A 22,373-nucleotide genomic window follows, 5' to 3' on the forward strand; every position below is an offset into this window, starting at 1 on the left:
AGAGAGAGAGAGAGAGAGAGAGAGAGAGAGAGAGAGAGAGAGAGAGAGAGAGAGAGAACATGGCCACTCTGACCCTTGTAGCCCCTCCTTTGTCTCACTGTAACCTAGAAGCCTGGGAATCCCAGGAATGGACCGTGACAGGGTAGGTGTCCTGGGGTCCCTTGACCTCTCCAGCTATGCACCAGGGAAGGTGTGGCACTTGGAGGCTTCCCTGATGGTCATTAAGGAGCTTGTTAGTGTGAAAGAGAGGCACTAGGCTGGTGATGACATACTAAAACTCAAGGACTTGATCACTGAAAATGAGTGAATTTTATGTGTAAATTATACTTCAATAAAAGTGTTTATTTTAAAAAGATTTTTATTTACTCTGTGTGTGTGTGTGTCCACATGCACTCGTGCTTCTGTGAATATGCATACACGTGGAAGCCAGAGAAAGTTCTCTCCTTCCATCTTTATACGGATTCCAGGGATGAAATTCAGGGTGCCCGGCTCAGAGGTAAGTACCTTCACTCACTGAGCCATTGTACTGGCCCAATGAAGTTCTTTTTAAAGATGCAGCAGAAAGAAGCCAGTCTCCAATTACTCCCTGGAGGATTCCATTTAAGCAGCAGGCTAGAAGATTCTGAACTAGAGTGATGGAGAAAAGGTAAGGGGTGGCCAGGGCTAAGCGTGCAGGGCATGACACTGTACAGAATAATAGCAGAGCTTGAGTGAAGCACCCTTCTTTTGTCCTGGTGTCAGTGATGGTCATACAAATATATACTTACATTAAAATGTAAAGGATTATACACAATGAAGTCAATTTTATTGTATGATAATTCTAAGAACAAAACTCTTTGAAATATTCTCCTTCAGTGTCTGGAGACCGACCAGTCAAGAGCACTGGCTGCCCTTCCATAGGAACCAAGTTTGGTTCCCAACACCCACGTGGTGGCTTCTGTCTGTAAGTCCAGTTCCTGGGATTCCAGGGGTACCAGACATGCACACAAATACATGAAGACAGAACATCCATATACATAAAATAGTATTTGAAATTTTAAAAAATATTCTCCTTAATTCCAGAAATACCTTGAGGGCCAACAATGGGGCATGCAAGCACTGTGAGAAGAATGGATGAGAGAGTGAGAAATAGGCCTGAACCAACCATGATGCAAAGGTCCAGAGCAGCCAGAGCTGTGACGTCCCAGAGAAGGCCACTCTTTTTAGAGGTGGGGGCCAAGGAGAGCTACTCAGAGGTAGCATGTGAGTTTGAAGCAGGAGCCAATCATTCATTCATCCATTCAACAAACATTTATTTTTAACTTCTGTGCGCAGAGCTCTGTCTCACACCCTGGCCCTTGTGGAGCATAAACTCTCATGGGTAAGGTACAGGTGACTGGTGTGCCACCAACTAAGAACTACAGGTATACATGGGGGACACCCAAGGAGGTTGGAGGTTTAATGCAGCTATGGGAGACACTGCTTTGGAATGCATAACTAGTGAAGGCTTCTACAAGAAATGACACTGGAGCAGAGGATCATGGGAGTAGAGCCCTGACAAGTGCGGCCATGTGAAAATCTTAGGAAGTAAGAGTCTACGGATTTGGGCAGGAACTACAGCAGATATAGAGACTCTGGCCTGGGAGAATCTGAAAGTGGGGGGAGAGGAGGAAGAACAAGGAACCCAGTGGGCAGCTGGAGTGGAGAGAGATGGAGGAAAGGCGGGATGATACCACAGGTGCTGCTGTGGGACTGCCTGACTCCAGTGCCCCGCCCAGGGAATGAAGGAGGCCAGGCTGGACTTCAGCAGCCTAATGCCCTCCCTCAGGGACTAACTCAAAGGCATTCTGAGGGAACCATGAAAACCACCCACCTTTGTCCTTCTCGTGGCTGTTTTGATGGGGCTGACTGCCAGTGGTCACATCTTTATTTAGGGTCTCATTAGCTGTGACCTAAAGGAAGCAGTAAAGCGCCCACTTGGCTTCTCATATCCTCTCCCCATAACCCAGGGGCCCTTGGCATGCTGGGTAGCCTAGGTGGCCTTGGAAGGTGCATGGGTCTGGAAGAGGGGGGGTAGGAAGAGCCCCACGGTGCCCAGGATGCACACAAATACAAACACCCACAGGAACAGGCGGTCAACGACCATCGCTACGAATTTCCAGTCCTCGATGACCTGCAGACAGACAGGGACAGGTTACAGGTGCCAAGCACAGAGTGTACCCTCCCTCTGAACCACAGCTTCGCCTGCTGACCAGGACCCGACAGGCGACACGGGGCTCAGAGCCATGCATTGGTGTGGCAGGTTCTGAATCCCAGGCTGCCTTCCACTGGGCAATTCTGTGCTTCTCCTGCTGTTCTTCAACCCCACCTGGATTTGACCAGGGTTGTGGGGGAGTAGCAGAGCCACGGGAACTTGGGCTGTACGGTTGTTTCTCAGTCTCCTTAGGATCCCCTATGAACACCCAAACCCTGATGCTGCTCAAGACCTCACAGAAAGCGTGCAATATTTGCACACAGCTTCTAGCTAAGTTTTGGTCAACTCAAGTGAACCTCAATTGAAAAAAATAATGCCTCTATCATATCAATCTGTAGGGCATTTTCTTGGTTAATGATTGATGTGAGGGGGTCCAGCCCACTGTGGGTATTGCCACTCCTGGGCAGGTGGTCCTGGATCATAGAAGAAAACAGATGGAGTTAGTCATGAGGAACAAACAAGTGAACAGTGTTTCTTTGTTACAGTTCTGCTTTGGCTCTTGCCTTGAGTTCCAACCTTGGCTTCCCTCGGTGAACTATGACTCAGGATATGAAAGCCAAATTTTCTATACCAAGTTGCTTTTGGTCATAGAGTTCATCACAGCAATAGAACCCAAAACATCATTAAATCCTCCCCTGTATCTACAATGCCTATAGCCCATATGAATACTTAAGTGCCATATAAGTAGTCATTGTCCTGTATTTGGGGGACTAATGAAGGGAAGTTCACATTGTTTTACCCACAGTCAGATAAACCCATGGATGCAGAAACAGAGACCCAAATACACCACACAGGGTGATTTTAAAGCCAAATCTGGTTGTGGGTAAAGGAGGTTGGGGCTTAGGGATTGCTAGGTTCTTTCCATTTTTACCCCAAACCCTCTGTCTCAGCTGGCTTTAGAGAGGAGGAAATGTAGGGCCTGCCTGCTTCACAAGAGCTTGCAGAACACCTGGAAACACCACAGTGTAATCAGTTTCACTCTATTCACTGCAGTACCTGCTGTTTTCCATAATCAAGACTCCACCTCCACGGGCCTCATCATCTGGCTCTCTCCATTCCCACCCTCTGCCCACACTTCATCTTCTCAGACCCAACCACGGGACGTGACACTAGCAGAAACCTGCCTGGCTCCCAGGTAGCACCATAGATGTGCCTACCCCCTTGGTGCTATGAGACTCTTAGACAGTGGTCATGTGCACAGCATCCCAGCATCCCTCCTCCACCCCCTGGCTGGAAAGGCTCTTCAGAGACTCAGGAGTTAGAAATGCAGGCAGCAACGGGCAAGCTAACGTCAGTGACCCAATTTGCCAGGGCCTCATCAAGGGTGTGTGTCACACTCCAGGATAATCCTGAGTCAGATTAAACTCCACTCCCTCAAACACCGATTGTTCTTGTTCCTAAAATCTTGAAGGCAAGCAGGCTTTTCCACACTGGGTTGGAGGAATTCGTTTTGACAGCCTTAATTTCAAGTGCGTTCCCATCTCTTCCTGTTTTTGTCCTGCTTACCACGACCAGCTAGTCATTATTGAGGGCAAAAGTGCTGTAGATGAGAAACAGCTCCCAGGGTGGCTTAGTAGTGGGCCTGCCGTGAGAGGGAAAATGGACTTCTCTAACCACATATGAGAAAATCACGTAGTCAACAAACTCTTCATGTGCTCAGGGCAGGGCGAGACCCTCAGAGGGCCCCAGAGGTTAAGGATTGCAGCTATCTGCCAGCGTGTGACCCCAGACAAGTCAGGGTTATTCAGTGCCTCCGTTTCCCATTGTGAAATATGGCCTCTAGTGAATGTCACTTCCCGGGATCCCTGGGAGAGTCAGGATTGTCTGCCCACTCCACCTGATACAAGTCTGGCACTACAGGCACACAGGTGTCATCATCCCACCGACTTCCACCTGGCTCCTTCCCTCTCCCGGCTTGTTATTAACTCAAGAGTGGGTGGTGAGGTCCTTAGGAGAAAAAGCTCAGGAACCCAGGAGTTTGAAATCAGCCTGGTTAGCTCAAGCAGGAGGGCAGGAGACCAGTGCGTCTCATCCACAGGCATTTAAGAGGTGGCTCCTAAAGCTTCCTCCAGAAATCCTGACTCAGTCAGAGATGTAATTTTATCACTTGGGAGGTGGAGGCAGAAAGATCAAGTCCAAGGTCAGTCCTGGGGATGTGGCTGAGTGACAGGTTTGAACCCCAGCACCAGAATAAAAGCTAGGTTGAGGGGCATGCCTGAGGTCCCAGCACTGGGGAGGCACAGGCAGGAGGTTAGAAGTACATCAGGGTCATCCTCCACTACATAGGGAGGCCATCCTGGGTTACACAAAACAAGATCTGAAAAGAAAATAAAATAAAAAATCCACTAGCACTCTGTGTGCTTTTGACTGAAGTGATGGAGGACCACAAAGACAGATGAAAACTCGGAACTCAAGATTCAGTATGAATTTTGATACACACAAGGAATATGATGCATATGATTAGGTGTCGACAAGGAGGCTGGTTCTAAGGGTAAAGGGTTTGCATTTTTTTTTTTTTTTTTTAGTTTAAAGGTCACCTTCTGTTATGTAGTGAGTTCAAGCCCAGCCTAGGCTACAAAGAGGTGTGGGAGGGATGAAAGAAAGACTAGCATTATTAAATACAACAGGGCTGTGCTTCTGGCTGCACTGAGCCCTGGAGGCCTCAGAGATCTGGCTAAGATTCTGAGTTGGAGGCCCAAGAGGAATCTTGGTGTGTAACAAACTCTAGGTGAGGTTGATGCTGCAGGACCCGGAGCTACTCCCTGAGCAGCAGGCAGATGGCCCACGGGCCTTACATTGCTTTTCTTAGCAATTGTCTTCTTTCTTCACAGTGTGATTCTGCAGCTTGTGCTCTACAGTTGCCGCTAACTACGGGAATGCCAGCATTCACCTGGTGCTAACTACCAGAATGCCAGCGTTCATTTTCTCCTGTCGATCTAGTTGGTGGGAAGGAGCTACAAAAAGTTAAGAAGGAAGAAGTCGACTTCTCTTCTGTTCCTGCAGCTGCCGGTGGGGAGATAACAATGTTGCAACATAAAATGTTGTTTAAGGGGTCTAAGAGGTTTTGCATTGAAACAGGCATGCTTTTTCAGGAAGAGAAATAGTAGGAAGTTCTAACCATGAAGGTCTCCATGTTTCCATTCGTTATCAACTCTCCCTTACATGTTGTCCCCACCCCCACCCCCCAACCCCGCTAGTTTTCATTGTGGCCTTGACACAGCCTTGAATCACCCTTGAAAGGAGTCTCAGCTGAGGGACTGGCCTGATGGGATTGTATTGTGTCCAGGGAGATAGTCTTGATTGCTAATTGATATAGGAGGCCCCGCCCACTGTGGGCAGCTTCATTCCCTGGGCAGGTGGCCTGGGATGTATAAGGAAGGTAGCTAAGCATGAGTCTGTGAGTGAGCCAGCAAGGAGCCCTCCTCCATATTTTCTGTTATTTTTTTACTGTGGTAATTATGCTAGAAGTAACTCTGTTGGAGTAGCAAGCAGGCCTGACTTCAAGTTCCTACCTTGAGTTCCTGTGACTTGTAAGTATAAGCCAAATAATTCCTTTCTCTCTGAAGTTGCTGCTGTTATAGTGTTTGTCATAGCAAGAGAATGAAACTAAAACACCTGTTACCATTTGTTCAGAGGAGTCATTTGTGCCCAGACTCTAGAACTCATGGTATCGGTGAGGGAGAACTTTACATCATTTTAGAAAATCTGCAATTCTTGTCATCCTATATGATAATGTATTAGCCTGGAAGCAACAACTTTGACATTTCTATGCCCCTGAAAGATATAACTGCTCACAGAGCTCCCTTGCAAGTCTGAAAATGTAGGAACAGATGCTCCAAGCAACCCAACCCAAGCTGTGATCTCTTAGGGTGGCTGAGCCACCTTCAAAACCACTGAGAACCTTCCTCTCCAGGGCATGCAGTTCTCCTCTGTTTCTCCTCAGGGTTTTCTCTACCATAAAGGGTGCTTGTTCTGGCAATTGGGCATAAATGGAAGATCAACTCCCAGGGCTACTGTCAATTGGAAAGGGATGGGAGCTGGGGGATAAATACTCCAGCCTCCATCCAGGACATGATACTGAGGCTAGTTGTCTAGGTCCTTGGGGGTCTCTATGCTGCCCCCATAAGAGTAGGCTCACTGATATCCTACAGCAGGGCCCCTCTTTCCCTTTGTGTTGCTTTCTCTTCATCCTCAGTATTCTTCCTAGGGTTGCATCACAAGTTAAGTTCCTTGTACCCCAACCCCATCTCAGGCTCTGCTTTGAGAGAATCCAGGACCAACACTGGGAGATCATTGTTTCTTCCTCTTCCTCACCTATGAATCTATGATAAAACATTCCCATGTCAAATGTCTTACTGGGGGGGGGAGGTGTTGACTTACACTCTGATCTTGATCATCACTTCTCAGATGCTGGGCGATGAAGGTGACGCCCTCTACAGCTTCCTGTAGGTCCTGCCGGAACCTCCCAGAGGCCCTCAGTCTGCCACCTCTGGGGTTGCCTGCTGTGTGGGAGCTGACTGCAGACTTGGGAGTGGCAAGGACTGGGTTCACAAAGTACATGGAATGTCCATAGACGTTAGATGGGCTGCTGGGGCCTAAGGCAGAGGTGGATGCAGCATCAGCTGTGGTCAGGTGCAACTGGCTGGGATGAGGGATCCCCGCTGGGTTAACTTTGAGACCTGGGCGCTTCATGAAGAGGAAAGTGGGCAGCTTGTGCAAGAAGCACTCCTTGACCCAGGCTGCCATGGTGTGAGTGCTGGGTGAGCGGTGGTGTACGTTGAGGACACATACAGTGGTGACGATGGAAAAGGTGACCAGCACCATGGTAAACAAGAGGTACTTGCCAATGAGTGGTACGTCAAGGGAGGTGGGAGGCACAATCTTGGAGATAAGCAGCAAAAAGAATGTGAGTGCTAGCAGCACGGAGATGCAGAGTGTCATCTTCTCCCCACAATCAGAGGGCAGGTAGAAGACCAGGATGGCCAGCGAGGTGATGAGCACACAGGGGATGATGAGGTTGATGGTGTAGAAGAGTGGCTTGCGCTTGATGATGAAGTCATAGGTCACGTCCACATAGCTGGGGTCCAGTGGGTTCACTGTCCTTCGTCCTGGGAGGGCCACGATGTCCCACTCACCACTGGGAGTAAAGTCATCCATGATGGCTGTGGGCGATTTAAGGACCATGTCAATCTCTGTGTGGTCATAGGTCCAGGAGCGAAATTTGAGGGTGCAGTTCTGTTGGTCAAAGGGAAAGTGCTTCACTTCAATCTTGCAGGCACTCTTGTAGATGGCAGGGGGCAGCCACTGGATGCTGCCATTGGAACGCACGATGACATTGGCATAGAAAGACACCTCGTAGGTCCCATCAGCACTGGGGTGGGGCACAGCATAGAGGAGAACGTCACAAATCTATAGAGGAAGACTGGCTTGTTCTCAGAACCCCCAAGAGTCCTTGGGGGTCATCTGCTTTCCTCTCTAAAACAGGCCTTCTTTTCTTGACTCGACGACTCCCTACCATGAGGCACTGAAAGCCTCTCATGGAATTAGCTCAGTTAAGCCTCACAAGAGTCTAAGGAAGCAACATTTCTATTGTGTTCCTCATTTTACAGCTTGGAGAGTGATGCTTAGGGAAGCTCAAGGACATCAAGCTCCTTAGCCTAGTAACCAGTAAAAATGAGATATGGACCCTCGTCTTAGCCCATCCTTGGCTGTCTATTCTTTCTCTCAAGATTGATCTCTTTGCCCAGGCTTAAAATGGGTAATACGATTCTGGGACAGGGTGTGGTCAGTACAATGGGTGTGGGGGGTGGGGTGGATATTTCACTACACAGGCTGATTTCAAACTCCTGGGTTCCTAATCCTCCTGCAGCATCCTTTCCAATAACTGCTATCACATTAATAACACTGACAAAGCTACCTGCTGTGCTGAGCAGAACAAAGTTTCCCCTCTCTGGGCTTCCCTTCCCACCCTCCCACTTAGAAGGCTCTATCTCCATCTCTCTAGTTCCATGGTCTAGAAGTCTGAGTGAAGTGTAGAAGAGAAAGGATGGGGCTGGCTCAGAGATGGATGGCCCTGTAGACTGGCTTGCTGCTCTGGTCTGACCTTAATTAACTTTAGCCATCCCATCACTCACTTGTTATACAACACGATGTCAGGCAACCAGACACGCTTTGCAGGGATCCTCAGAATGTTCACCCCTTCATAGTAGGAGCTGTTCCAGGCCAGGCGGTAGTCAGTCCATTCCTGAGTACATAGACAGGGCCATGTCACCTGTAGGTCCATTGTGACCAAAGAGCTGTCCCAAAGGAAACATCACCTAGGCTGGGGAACCCTCCAAGGCACTTACCTGTTTTAGCCAGATGTTGGTGGTCATGATTTGTTCTCGCTCATTCTGGGGAGGGAAATGAGGGTGTCAGTTCATCTGGAAGGAGGGGCCCCCACAAGTGGACAATATATTACCTCAAAAGCCTCTGAGTCCCTGGCCTACGTGACCAGCTGCCACTTAAATATCTCTTAGGTGTTATGTGATATGTTACCTTTTGCATTGCTGCAACCACATGCTGACAAGAAGCTGAGGGAGAAGAACTGATTTTTACTCACAGTTTCATGGCCTTCATGTGGAGCTGCAGGGGCAGGTGGAAAGCAGGGACAGACGAGCTAGAACTGGGGCTGGGCTTTGACCCACAAGCCTGCTTATGACAACCTTTTTCCTCACCTCTTAACTGTTCCATGACCTCTCAGTGGAGCCACCTGGGGACAGTATTCAAAGACATGAACCTGTGTGGGACATTCCATATTCAAGCAGGCTCCTGATCATTTTATAGTGCAATGGATGCATTCAATAAAACTTCAAAAGGCTGCATAGTCTTATGGTTCCAGCACTGTAAGAGCTGGACATCTTTTCTAAGATTCCAGACACTCTCTAAACGTGAGTCCCTGTAAAATCAGAAGATGAGTTGCTTCCAACATAGAATGGCATAAATATTTCCATTCAGAAAGCAAGAGATGGGAGCATAGCATAGGCCATAAGACACCAAAGGGGCTGGAGAGACGGGTCAGTGGTCAAGAGCAGAGGCTGCTCGCTCTTCAGAGGACCTGAGTTATATTCCCAGCACCTACAAGATGACTCACAGTCACCTATAACTCCAGTCCCAAGGGATCCCGTGTCCTCTTTTGGCCTCTACATGTGCTGTACACATGTGGTGCATGTACAAACATTCAGGCAAAATACCCATATGCATAAAACAAAAATAGATCTTCAAAGATTGGACCAAAGCAAGACTGAAACCTTACTGGGGAAACCCAAAATTTTGTAGCTCCATGTCCAGCATGTGGGGCTCTTGGTGATATCATCTGGGTTCCAAAGGTAGGAGATAGCCCTATCCCTCCCGTTCTGTCACCCAGATTGACACCACTCAGTTGCCTGCAGTTTTCCTTGGGGAATGTTCCCTGCTTTCTACATCTCCTAAATCCTAGGGCCTCTACTGCAACTTAATCTTTACCTTCACAGCTTCATGAAATGGCTTCTCGGGGTCTCCTTGCAGAGAGTCCGATCAGGCCACACCCTGGCTGCCTTGGAAGCTTTCTGAAACCTTGAGAAAGGTTTCATCACCCTGTTCCTCCCATATCTTCCACACCTGAGAAACCAGGACCAAATGAGCAATGCTAATTCTGATGCCAGCTTAAGAGGGTACCCTTCTAACACAGCTGCTCCAGACTGTGCGTTTGTGGCTGACTCTGAGAAGACACATCCTGGATAGTGGGGTTTGAACAGGAACCCAGCAGAGGCATTTGTAGTTCACGCTTTCAGGCTCTCTCCTTTTAAATTCACTTGCTGGGGTCTTTAGTGGGTGGAGTCTTGCTCCCAAGGCATCCAGTGCACAATGCCTGGTTTCTCTTTAATGACTTTTTTTTTTTTTAAGATATAGCCAATTTGTCAGCAACCCCATCCACCTTCAACTTTGGACATATTCATATTCCTTTCCAAGGTATGTTTTTCAGTTCTTCCTGGTCTGAATTTTCATTATGAAGTTCACTAAACACAGCAAGCAATAACCATGTCACAACATGAAAGCTATACTGCCTTAATATTTTCTTGGCCAAGCAACTTAGTCCATAGCCTTTTAATGTAGCTAAATTCAAATTGTTAGGACATAGCAAAACAGGGCCAGATTTTTTTTTTTTTTTTTTTTTTTTTGACAGAACATAGCAGAAATGGCCTGTAGTTTAGCTCCCAATTGAGTCTTTGTTCCCTTCTGAAATCTCATGAGCCTAGCTAACAGGGAAAGTCAGCTCTCTCTCTCTCTCTCTCTCTCTCTCTCTCTCTCTCTCTCTCTCTGCATTCTGATCTCCCACAAGCTCACCCAAGTGATCCACTAAACTCTAGTTACAGCATGTATGGCTTCTCTCATCCTAAAGCTATATATAACGCCCCTGTTTGTCCCTGTGTAACTCAGTTCCAAGGGCTTATGAACAACCTGGTCAGGTTTATCTCATCAACAAGCCTGCTCCCCAGTTCCAGCTTTCTGTATTAGGTATTTTGTTCATCACTGCGACCAAATGTGTGACAAGTGGGGAGAAGGGGTCCTAGCTCACAGTTTCATGGCAAGGGAGGCAGAGCATCTGGAGACTTGTGGCTGGTCATGATGTGGCAGTAAATGGATAACTGATATTCACACCCTCAACAGGAGCCAGGCTAACATCTATAAACCCACCTTCAGTGGCCTACTTCTGCCAGCCAGGCCTTACTGTTTAAATGTCCCACGGTTCCTCAAATAAGTGTCACTAGCTAGAGACCAAGTGTTCTTACACATGAGCCTGTCTGTGGAGACCATTTCACATTCCAACCATATTAGACAACTCAAAAGATATTTCACACCCAGCACATCGGAGACAAAGCTCATGACCCCCCCCCGCCCCTCCCCCAAAACCTAGAAGTTCTGACATATCATGCCTAGGCCATCAAACCCTCTCAGGTGTATTTCCTATATCTCAAAATTGTTCACGCCTCTCTATGCCTGTTGCTACTATGATCTGTTGCTTGGACAACTGCAGTAGCTTCCTGGCTGGCATTCAGGTACTCTTTTGAATCTCAGTTCCTCAGACCATGCTTCTGTGTTTGAGAAATCTACTATTTCCCAAACTCACTCAGAGTAAAAGCCAAAGTCCTACACAGAGCCTATGATACACTTGCCTCTGCATTTGCAACCCCTAAGGTGGCCATGCTTGTTTCTTTACCTCTGACTTTGCGTATACTCTCTCCCTTCCCTGGAAATTCACACATTTTGACTTAACTTTTTCAAGTCTCAGAAATGTCACCTTATCAGAGAAATCTCCAGTCTTCCTACAAAAACTAGCACCCTGCTTCCTCTTACCACACACACCCTGTACTGTCTTCATAATACTTCTACCTGGACACTGTCTGTCATTTTGTGTACTGACCCTACCTCCCACTAGGATCCAAGGACCCTGAGGAGAAAACATGGACAATCAAACCTAGAGCAACAAGGATATGTTGGATACCCAGTGAATATTTTGAATGAATAAATTAATCCTATTATCATAATTCAGTTCAGTACCATCTATCCCTCACCTCGACTACTGTACAATCTTATTGGTCTAAATCCATTCTGCATCTCTCTCTCTCTCTCTCTCTCTCTCTCTCACACACACACACACACACACACACACACACACACACACACACCTACCTGTTCACTTTCTTCGGCAACAAGAATGAGTTTGCTAAAAGTTCCTGTTTCCCCTTCAACCTTATCTCTATTGAGACCTTTTTTCTTCTACGGGGGTAGACCAGTAACTCCCCCAGCCTCATTCTACTGCCCTGGCTCCTTTCTTCTGTGCCTCAGCCCTCTCAGCCTTCCCTAGTTTTTTGAATGTATCTTGTATTCTCTGTCTATATACTTTTCCCTGCTTTCTCTTCAGTAACTAACTTCTAATGCTCTGATTTCAGCATGGTACTTACTTCCTCAAGCAATTCAACTAGGTAATTACACCAGGACAAAGAGTGACACATGATGTGACATCTTTCACATATATGCATGTTTGCTCCACAAAACCATCCAGCTCTTTGCTGTCACACTAAGTGTGGCCTGCATCTACAAGTTCAAGATGGCCAGTGGGACTCCAGGCTGTTATGAGGGGAGGAGTAAGAAGAAAGGTGCATGTTAGTTGTCTCATTATGATAAATTTTTTTTTCAGTGAATCTTAAAGTTCTTATATATTTTCAGTTCTAGAAATCACTTTTGGTTCTTCTTAAAAATTCCCATTATCATTCCTTGAACCTATTGATGACAGCTATTTTCATTATAAGGAAAATCTTTTTTATTTTAAATTATGGCAAAATATACTTAAATGATTAAAAATTTTTATTGCATTCATTTGTGTGTATGTCCATGGATGCACATGCCATGATGTGAATATGGAGGTCCGAGAACAACTTGCAGGGTGCTGAGGATCTAAACTGAGGTCCTCATGCTTGTATGGTTAAATGAACCATCTCCCCATGCCCCTCTCCTACTAGGTGTCATCTGCTGGTACATATCTCCAAAGGCTCTACAGCAGGCAGCAAAGGGAACCATCTTAATCTACTCTGGGCTCAGCCAGTTTGGACTGATCTTCTATTGTTTCTGTTGCTCATTTTCAGTACTGGGGTGACCCTTCTGGGAGCCCCATCGAGTTCCATGTCCTTGGTCACATCCAGACTGCCATTGTGTCTCCTGTTAGCTCTGTGATGGCTCCAGTCCACCTCCCCATCCTCAGCTGCCACTCTCTCGGTTCCAGATCTTTGCTTTTTGGCCAGATACTGTTGGCCAGTAATCAAGAGTGGAGAAAAGTACCATAGGCTGGCAGGATTGCCTCCTGGAGCCTGGCCACTCAAGTTCTGGCTGAGGCTGCTAATTATCTTAAAACAGAGCTCTCCGGCCCTCCAGCATTTGGTCCAGCCCTTTTAATTGTTCTCCAGAAAAGCTGATCTTCCAGCATCTCTACCATCAATGAAAGCTGAAAATCTTGATTTATCTCCCCCCTTGATTTATCTTTTAAAAATATTTTTAAGCAAGGCATGACAGTGCAGGTCTATAATCCTAGCCTCTGGGAAGCTGAGGCAGGAGGCTCCTGACCAGACAGGGCTACATAGATAGACCTTGTCTCTAAACAAGACATTGTTTTATGTGGAGGCATGGTTTCCTTGGTGAGCATACTCATTATCCAGGAACTGCCTGATCAGTTTTCATGAATGTAATTTTTGTTTTTGTGTGTGTATGTGTGGGTGCACACATGTAATGAAGTTGTCTCTGCTGATTGAGGCAGTCTCTTGCTGAACCCGGGACTCACTCATTCTAGCTATTCTACCTAGCCTGCTTGCCTGGGGACCCTCTGTCTCTGCCTCCTGAGTCCTTGGTTTGTAGGTAGACACCATGTCTGCCTAGCTTTTAAGTGGGCTCCAGGGACCCAAATTCTGCTCATACTGCATGGAAAGGACCTTCGTCCACTGAGCGGGCTCCCCGGTCTCTTACCTCATTTTAAGATACAGGACTTTTCTGTCTTCCCTTGCTAGAGCAGGCAGCTGGCTTGTCTGATTAAGCACAAGACCTTTCTTTGCTGGTTAGGGATGCTCTGATAGTAGTCTTGGCTTGGCCTGGCCAGAAGCACTCCCTGCTTTCAGCTTCCTATGGCAGGGAAAGGGTATATGTCCCTCCCCATTCTGGACTAGGCTTCCTCCTAAGGGATAGAGGCAGTGACCAATTTGGGCAAAGCCTTCTCAAGTACTATAGATGGTAGAGTCTGAGCATGAAGGGTCATGGGCTGCAGGGGGCAGGAATGAAGAGGATGGCACTGCCTAAAGGAGGCCCAGCCCCTTCAGCTACCTGCTGATGGCTGGACACAGCGCCTATGTGACCATTTCCTCCAAGCTACTTCCAGGTTCTAACCATTGGGTGGGGACATGAGAAGGTTTACAAGGGACCATGTTTCCTTCAGACACAACTGTGGGGAGCAGGGGAGGAAATTCCAATCTCTTCCATCTTCCTCAGCAACTCCTCTTGCCTCAGTCCAGTTTTCAACACGTGGAATGCTGTCACCATTCTTACCACACCTATAGAACCTCCTATGCTTGTCCAGACCCTCATCCATATTCCTCAGCCCCTCACCTGAGCCTCTGTACCCAGCATTTCTCCTGGCCTTGTTCCTATTCACCCCCACACAAAATTAATGATATGGGAGGCCATCCTAGCAAGCTGGGAGTCATGAGTGTTGGAGGACCCAATGAGTCGAGCCCATGATGGATCCATAGGATGTCTGCCCAGTGGTTTTCACTGACCATTTCCTCTCTGACAACTAAACATCATGGACCTTCTCCAGTCTTCTTGCTACATACTGACAGATATAAACCAGGCAAACAAATTCTATTCCTCTGGCCAATAAATGGTTAGGCTTGGATGTCAGTTACTAACCCTGGCCAATGCGATGTAAGTGTCTATCAAGAAGACAGGACTCTGAGAGAGTTTTGTTGTTGTTGTCATTGTTGTTCCAAAAGGATCCAAAAGATCCCACAGCTATTGGCATCCCTGGCAATACCCAAGTCCTGACATCAGTGAAGAGTTAGTTAACACTGCAAGCATTGCCCTGCTCCTGGTTATGGGATGTGATAGATGGATGTCCATTTTGTTGTAGCCACTCTTGGTTGGATGTCCTATTACTGAATGTCAAGGCATTTAAATTGCTATTAAAAATGAGGGTTTTCAGATGGCTCAGCTATGAGTCAAGAGGTGCATACACTGGACAGCACATCCCAGGCAGTAAGAACAGCATGTGTATAGGCAATATATATATATTTTCTTGGATGAAAGTATCCTAACCTTGAAGGATGCTCAGCACCTTCATAGTATAGGTAAATTGTTTAACTCACAGATATGGGGGAAAGGCCTGATTGTCTGAAAAGTAGTGTTGAATGTTCATTTACAAAAGGCTGTGCCCGGGATGGAATGATGGACCTGGGGTGGTGCTGGATAGCAAGACACACAGCTGGCACCAATGGTTGGTATTAATTAAATGCATATTTCAAAATAGCAATGAAGAGAATTTTGAATATGCCCACACAACTTATAAATGTCCCAAGTTCTAGGTATGCCAATGACCCTGGACATGATCTTTACATGTATGAATGCAATGTCACACTGCATCCCACAGAGGGAAATTACTATGTGTCTAGAAAACATATATATTAATATATGCTTTAAGAAATAGTAGAGGAAAAGATTAGCAGTCTGGGGAAGTTACCTATCTGGCCAGGTCAGAAGTAACATTTTAGTCACATAACTCCCAGCCCTGCATCCTGAATGGCCATCACCATCCACTGCTTTCCCCAAGGCCCTGATGGCTACTGGAAGCAAGCCCTGCCTCTTCTCCTAAGCCCCAACCCACAGTTGCCCAGGCACCTACCACACTGATGAGCTGGGACAGTAGTAGTTCCAGCTGGACCGAGATGAGCTGAGAGGCACTGGTGGCTGGGCGAATTAGGTTGTTGTAGCGGGTTTTGTTCAGGAGGTCGTCCATCAGTTTCTCCTCGGCATTGGCCAGGCGGCAGTCCCCTGGGAAATCGGACAGTCAGGCCCACTGGGCCCTTGTCTGGGGGAATCCTACCGCAGCTGTGGCCGTGAAGGGGGTGGGAGAAGCTGAGTGCGGGAGCCCTGGGGCTGTAGTGGGGTGTAGGTGCCAGCACGCCTGCCTGTGTTATTCTTTCCTCTAGGCCAGACCACTTCCTCCTGCTCTTCCTGGCAGTGACAGTGAATGGCTTTCCATGCTCCAGACATCTAGTCCCAAGATTGGGCATCTGCTCCTTCTTGGGATCCTCCCCCACCCACCCACACACCACCACCATCACCACCAAGTCCCTATAGGGCCACTGAGACTATCTGTTTACACCCAGCTCCCCTAGTTTGTCCTCCTATTTCCACCGCTTGGCTGTCTCCCTCCTCTCCTGCCCTGGACTGTCCCAGCAGTCTCCTTGCTCTTCCCACACCCAGCTGTCCCAGCTACCCCTACATAGCCAGGTAGTCTTCCTACAGAACTGTGGGTGGGGGCTCTTCCCCACCCACAGCCTCCCTGAGCTGAAGGCAGTTAAACCAAGAATGCTTTGGCTTGACCTTTGAGGCCTATTTGCCCTTAGCAATGGCTTCTTTTTCTCGTCTTATCATTTTCCCTTAACTTTTCCACTTAACTGACCCCAGACTCTATTCTCTGGCCATTCCTACTGCTAACCTCTTTCCCATCTCATTTCCAGGTCTTTGTGCATACTCTTTCTTCTGCCAGGATTGTTCCCAGCCCCCCAACTGACCTATGTCTGAGTGGAGTTTGTACCAAGTTCTGTGCTGTGTGCTAGGGAAAGCAGCAAACCCCAGGAGCTGCTCCTGGCCCCCAAGGGAGGCATGCTCCTAACTTACCAGGGACACTTCTGAAATGTGGGCTTGTATGCAGAACTGGGTGTGTGGTAGTGTTTTCCCAGGGGAGGAAATGCCAACCTGGGGCTGGAGAAGATGACTCTGTCAGTAAGCTGAGAGGAGGAGACAGGTTTGAATCCCCAAATCCACACAAAATTGCCTGGGTGGGCAGAGACAGGCATACCCCTGAATCTTGCTGGCTGGCTAACCTTAGCCCAAACTAGTGAGCTTTAGGTTCAGTAAGAGACCCTGTCTCAAAAAAATAAAGGTGGGGGAAAGACGCCCACATGTGTCTGTAAACACACACACACACACACACACACACACACACACACACTCACACAAGAAAATAAGAAAGAAAAGAGGGTGGATCTAGGGAGGCTTTCTTGAATCCAGACTTTGACCTATAGAACACAAGGTCTCTTTGAGACACCAAATGGAGTGGTTCAGCTGGCAGCTGTTTTCCTGGCTCTAAGCCACATCCAGGACCAGCTCCAGCACAGCCTCTTGCAGGGAGCCCCAAACAGCCATCATTCCTCGGAGCACTCACAGCATCCTGGACTTTTTGCCAAGTGGTATTTGGGTCTTTGTTTCATCGTCCCCTCGTGTCTGGAAGTGAAGGTGAAGTTTAAGGACTTGATTGTGCACTGTGGTATATCATTAAGGGGACGTGTCAGATAGGGTGGAGGATGGGACATGGAAAGGAGACTCAAAGGAAGATCAAGGGCCCTTGAGCAGGATGCCCAGGAGCAGGAAAAGAGGTGAGGCAGGAGAGTAGGTAGAAGGCTAAAAGAGGAGGAGGGGGTGGGGGAGTACTGGTGAGGGGCTGCCTATTTCACCAAGCCCACGAGTCTGGTTATATCTTTTCTAAAGAGCCTTCACATCTTCCCCAACCTGACCCCCTGCCAAAGGAGCCAGAGTACTTCGAACATGAATCACTCCAATTTAGCAAATGTGAGGTGGACTTCTGGGTGGGTGCCTCGCTAGCCACATGTTTATGGTGAGCAGCCGCTGCCCTGCCTACTCCATGCACTTTCCAATTCATTGCCTATCTAGAACAGATGCAATATTTAGTGCCTTGAGAAATGCTCCTGGCACACCTGCTTCCTGCTGCCCCTCCCCCAGGCTGAGTTGGGGGTAGGGTGGGAGGATTGTCCAGTGGATGTCTGGACTAGAGTCTGAGTTTGGCTCCTCACATCTTGAATTGCCTTTCCACAGGCCACCAGCTTAAATACCCTTGGGGCCAGTCTGCAGCCACGGGATATACCTGAATCTCTCTCACAATCTCAGGTTTATTTGGGATGACTTCTCATTTCATAGAGAGGAATCTGACTTATCCAGATCTAGCTGGCATTCTCTGGCAGCACGGAGGTAGGCTCAGCAGTTCCCAGCCTCCAGTCCTGCAATACCAAAAGAAGTGGGATCCATCTCTGCTGCCCCCAGGAGGCTGGTGCAAATGGAGCAAAGTTCCAGGATACTCAGCAGGTGATTGGGGAGGAGGGGCAGGGTGCTTATGCTTGAGCTCTGAGCCCACCTGGATACTTAGCTTTGTCACTTTCAACTTGTCCTCTTTAGTAGTCAGCTGACTCAAGGGCCTCCTCCCATCTCTTGCACCAGCTATGGACTCCAGAGTTATGAGCTCCTCTAGACCAGTAAGGTTCTCAAGCTTTGGGTCATGACCCCTTTAGAGGTCATATCAGATATCCTGAATATCAGATATTTACATTACCATTCAAAGCTATCAAAATTTCAGTTATGAAGTAGCAATAAAAATAAATTTATGTTGGGGGGGTCACTGTATTACAGGGTTGAAGCATTAGGAAGCCTGAGAACCACTGCCCTAGACCATGTAGGACTCCTAGCAAGTCAGGCAAAGCTATCCAAGCCCAGGAGCTTCTTTAACACAGAGGCCATCCCTGATGCCTGTACTTGTTAGTACCCTTGTTAATTTCCCCGAAGGGAGGCTGCCCTGCTACAGCTGTCACTGGTGCCTGTGCTTGCTAGTAAGCTAAGAGGTAGAATGACTACCAGCAGGGCTGTTACAGCTGGGATGCACCCCCTCTTTTCACCTACAAAGTGGAAGGGTACCCCCAATAACACATGGTTAGGGTTTTCCATCTATTCCTGATGCTCACCAGGGCCTGTCAGACAAAAGACAGGGAACTGGCGGGTTCACCCCCCCTTCTGAGGGACTAGTAGGGCTTCCATTGGATCAAACTTTTATACTGTAGAGCAGAGAAGCCACCACTAGAGGTCATCATGATACAAAGGTGCTGATAAAAAGTGGCCCCACTGGCCTCTGCCCAGGGTCTTGCCTTTGTAGATTTTCCATGGCAAGAGGGCTCTCCTGACAAAGGGGGGAAGGATCCAATTGAGATTATAGTGGAATTGTGAACAACTGTGGCGTGTCCATTCTGAGAATACATGTCCAATCAAGAAGGAAAGCCATCTTACTGTCTGGGGATGTAATGGTTAACAGAATCTCATTGGCAAATATGCATCTGAAAGGCAGGGCTTGTCAGGTGAGGGCATGTGCTTATTAAAGGGTAGCATCTTAGGAACTGCAAACGCTGTTTTAGAAGGAACTTGCCATACACTAACAATGCTTCTCCAGTCACAGATGGGAAGCATCTGGCTATACAAAAGCAGAGTCCCAAGTTCCATTTCCAGAGATTCAGATGCCTTGAGCCTAGGATCCAGGAGTCTGTACAGGAAGATGCAGACAGCCTAGTGGGACCACACTTCAGAAACACTGCAAATGTTTACCAGATGACAGGCAAGGCAAATTGTTGCCATGGAACAGATAGTGAAATTGAGGGGGTAATGGAATAAAGGCACTCAGCAGGGACCAAAAGCCATAATGCACACTGTGCCAATGTTATCTAGCACCTTCTGGAGGTAGTCTCTGTGGGCAGAAGATGCAGCCTTGGTCCTCAGGGTCCACTGGGGCTCAGAGGACAAGCTGGTCCAGATGCAGAGGTGTGTGTGTGTGTGTGTGTGTGTGAGAGAGAGAGAGAGAGAGAGAGAGAGAGAGAGAGAGAGAGGATGTAGGAGCTACTCAGGACCTTGGAATTAGGAACTGAACCTGGGGGTGAGAGCTGAGCAGGTTTTGACGAGGCAGTGCCAGCCATATGTGATTTCTGGAAAACCCATCGCCAAAATACAAAATTACTTTCCACGTGTGGGATGGTGCTGTTGGGGTGACCTCTCTTGCCAAACAGCAGGTTTATTCCCACATATTTACAGCTTGGCAAGATTGTCACTTCACTAGAAAAGAAAGGGCCTGGTGGGACCTCTTAGCGCCGGGATTGAGCTGAAGACAACACTCACGACCCATAGTGACTGGCAGCACAGAGGAATGTGGCCGGGACCCCCAAACCTCACTGACCCACCACCCAGGCCTTCATAAAACCCTACAGTGCTTGCCCCGCCCACACTCCAAACGGGTCCAGCCACTCCTCCCAACACCGAGACCCTTGTCCCTCCCACCTTCCTTGAAAAGAACTCACCACCACGATGCCTAAGCAGGGCGAGCAGAAAGATGAGGAGCAGGGGCGTGCCCCTCATGGCCGGCCTGGTGGCGGTGGGTCACCCTGCACTGGAACTGCGAGTGAGCGACTGTCCTGGTTGGCAGTCTGTCTAAGGGCTCTGCACTAGGACCCAGCGGAGTCCGCGCGCCCCGCCTGGGAAGCAGCTGTGGGTTCCGCCCACTCGGGGGACTGAACTGGAGTTAAGGGGAGACCAAGGGCTGGATGTGTCCTCGGGGACCTGTGGCTAAGGATGATGGTCCTGAGACTTTCCCACACTCAGGAGGCGGGCAGTGCATGACATTTCGGGGAAGGTGGACTAGCTCTTAATCTCCTTATTTGTCTTGGAGACTGGGGAAGGGTGGAGTTGTAGGATGAGGGAGAGTCAGAGTGGGCTGGCTTGCATCCCCTTCAACCTCTTAGCCTGGACTTACCAGAAGCAACTTGAGTGGCTGAAGGGAGCAAACAACAATTTCCCCCTCCTAGGTGCTCCACAGCTGAATTTAAGAATCTAGAGTTATAGGACAAGACAAAACAGGTGTCAGTGCCAGCCACCTACCCTCCCTCGAGTTCCAGTCAAGAGGGCCTCTCAGGTGGGAGGCTTGCTAAAGCCAAGGCTGGCTCTCCCAGCCCTGCACCTGCTCCCAAGAGACAGCCAGCAGCTTCAGGGACAGAGTAAGCTCAATGGGACCAGGAGGAGCCACTACCTAGAGAAGACAGAGGTCTGTCCAGTCGCCTTCACCAATGTCTTCTTGCTATATAACCTGACATATTGGCCCAGGGTTTTTAAAACAAAAGCAAACGAACAAGCAAAACGTCGATGACATGAACTGCCATTCACCTTAAGAGCGGTTTGGAGGATTCACGTCTGAGTGTCTCCTCTGCTCTTTACTGCAGCAATAATAGGTCAGATTCACAAAGTGAATCCAAAGTCACACCAGACTGAAAAAGTAGTCCGTGATCTTCCTGAACCAAACCCAGGAAAGAGATGCAGAGGGCTGATGCCTAGGACCTGTGGGGTTTGGAAGCTAAGGGCAGCAGTAGGTCCTTTCACATGAAGGGGGATTTAGGGGATCTTGGTTGAAGCTAGAGTGCATGCCAGTCCTTGAGAGGATGCTGGGAAGTGGTGGAAAGCCTGCATGACCATAGTTGTCTGCAGCCTTGGCTGTCTAGTATGTACTATCTCTGATGTGCCACAGTATGGGGTGGAGGGTAGAAGAGGAGAGAGAGCATGGGGGGAAGCGGTTATGGAAAAAGAAAAAGGACCAGAGGGGTGAGGAAGGAGAGAGAAGAGAGTACTTGGGAGGGTGTGATTAATGACCAAAGCATTTTATATACATATATATGACAATGTAAAAGGAACACTTTCTTTGAGACGGGGTTTCACTATGTAGTCCTGACAATGCTGGAACTTTTTATGTAGACCGGGCTGGCCTCAAACTCAGAGATCCCCCTGCCTCTGCCTCTTGAGTGCTGGAATTAAAGATATGGGTCATTATATGTAGCTCAAACCTATTATAAAAAATATTAGCAATACAAAAGGTTTAAAAAGGCACAAAACGTCAACTTTCTTAAAAAGTAAAGCCCTCTAGTCAAGAAACATCCATTTTACTGTCATAGGATTTCTTACATATGTGATTAAGTAGCTGATTTTCAATTTTTAATCAAATAAACTATAAAAGTGATTTTTAATGACACAAAGAAGTAAGTTCTTTGTGAAGTACTTGTAGTTTGTCTATAAATCTCAGATGTGTAAAACAGCAAAAATATTCCTACAAACAAATTAAGTGAGCAGACAGCCAATAAAATAAGAACTGGTGAATTCACTCCAGGCAAGATATTTCTAAAGAAGCCTGACAAAAAGCCAATCCTCCTGGGTGGTACATGCTACAGGCAGTTACTTGTACATGCTACCATGAATCACCATGGAGGCCAGAGGAGACCATCAGGTCCTGCTCTATAACTCTCCATTGTATTCCCTTGAGTCAGGGTCTCTCTGTGTACCTTATGCAGCAGCTGTTCCTACCCACTGAGCAATATCCTCAGATCCAGATTCTTTAAAATTTATTTATTATAAATGCAACATTCTGCCTCTGTGTATGCCTGCACATCAGAAGAGGGCACCAGATCTCATTATAGATGGCTGCGAGCCATCA

The 22,373-nt window shown here is 47.9% G+C and overlaps 1 protein-coding gene across 1 annotated transcript; it reads right to left on the minus strand.

Moving 5' to 3' along the window:
• Window positions 1-1,871: 1,871 nt before the first annotated feature.
• Chrnb4 (cholinergic receptor nicotinic beta 4 subunit) lies at window positions 1,872-20,408 on the minus strand. Its single transcript, XM_051197507.1, is given in 7 exon segments — window positions 1,872-2,152; window positions 6,614-7,604; window positions 8,368-8,477; window positions 8,581-8,625; window positions 15,693-15,848; window positions 15,850-15,898; window positions 20,196-20,408. Coding segments are annotated over 7 exon segments (1,554 nt in total). The 5' UTR covers window positions 20,258-20,408; the 3' UTR covers window positions 1,872-2,011.
• Between the last annotated feature and the right edge of the window lie 1,965 nt (window positions 20,409-22,373).

Source organism: Phodopus roborovskii, unplaced genomic scaffold, assembly GCF_943737965.1.
Source record: "Phodopus roborovskii unplaced genomic scaffold, PHOROB, whole genome shotgun sequence".
Taxonomy (NCBI): domain Eukaryota; kingdom Metazoa; phylum Chordata; class Mammalia; order Rodentia; family Cricetidae; genus Phodopus; species Phodopus roborovskii.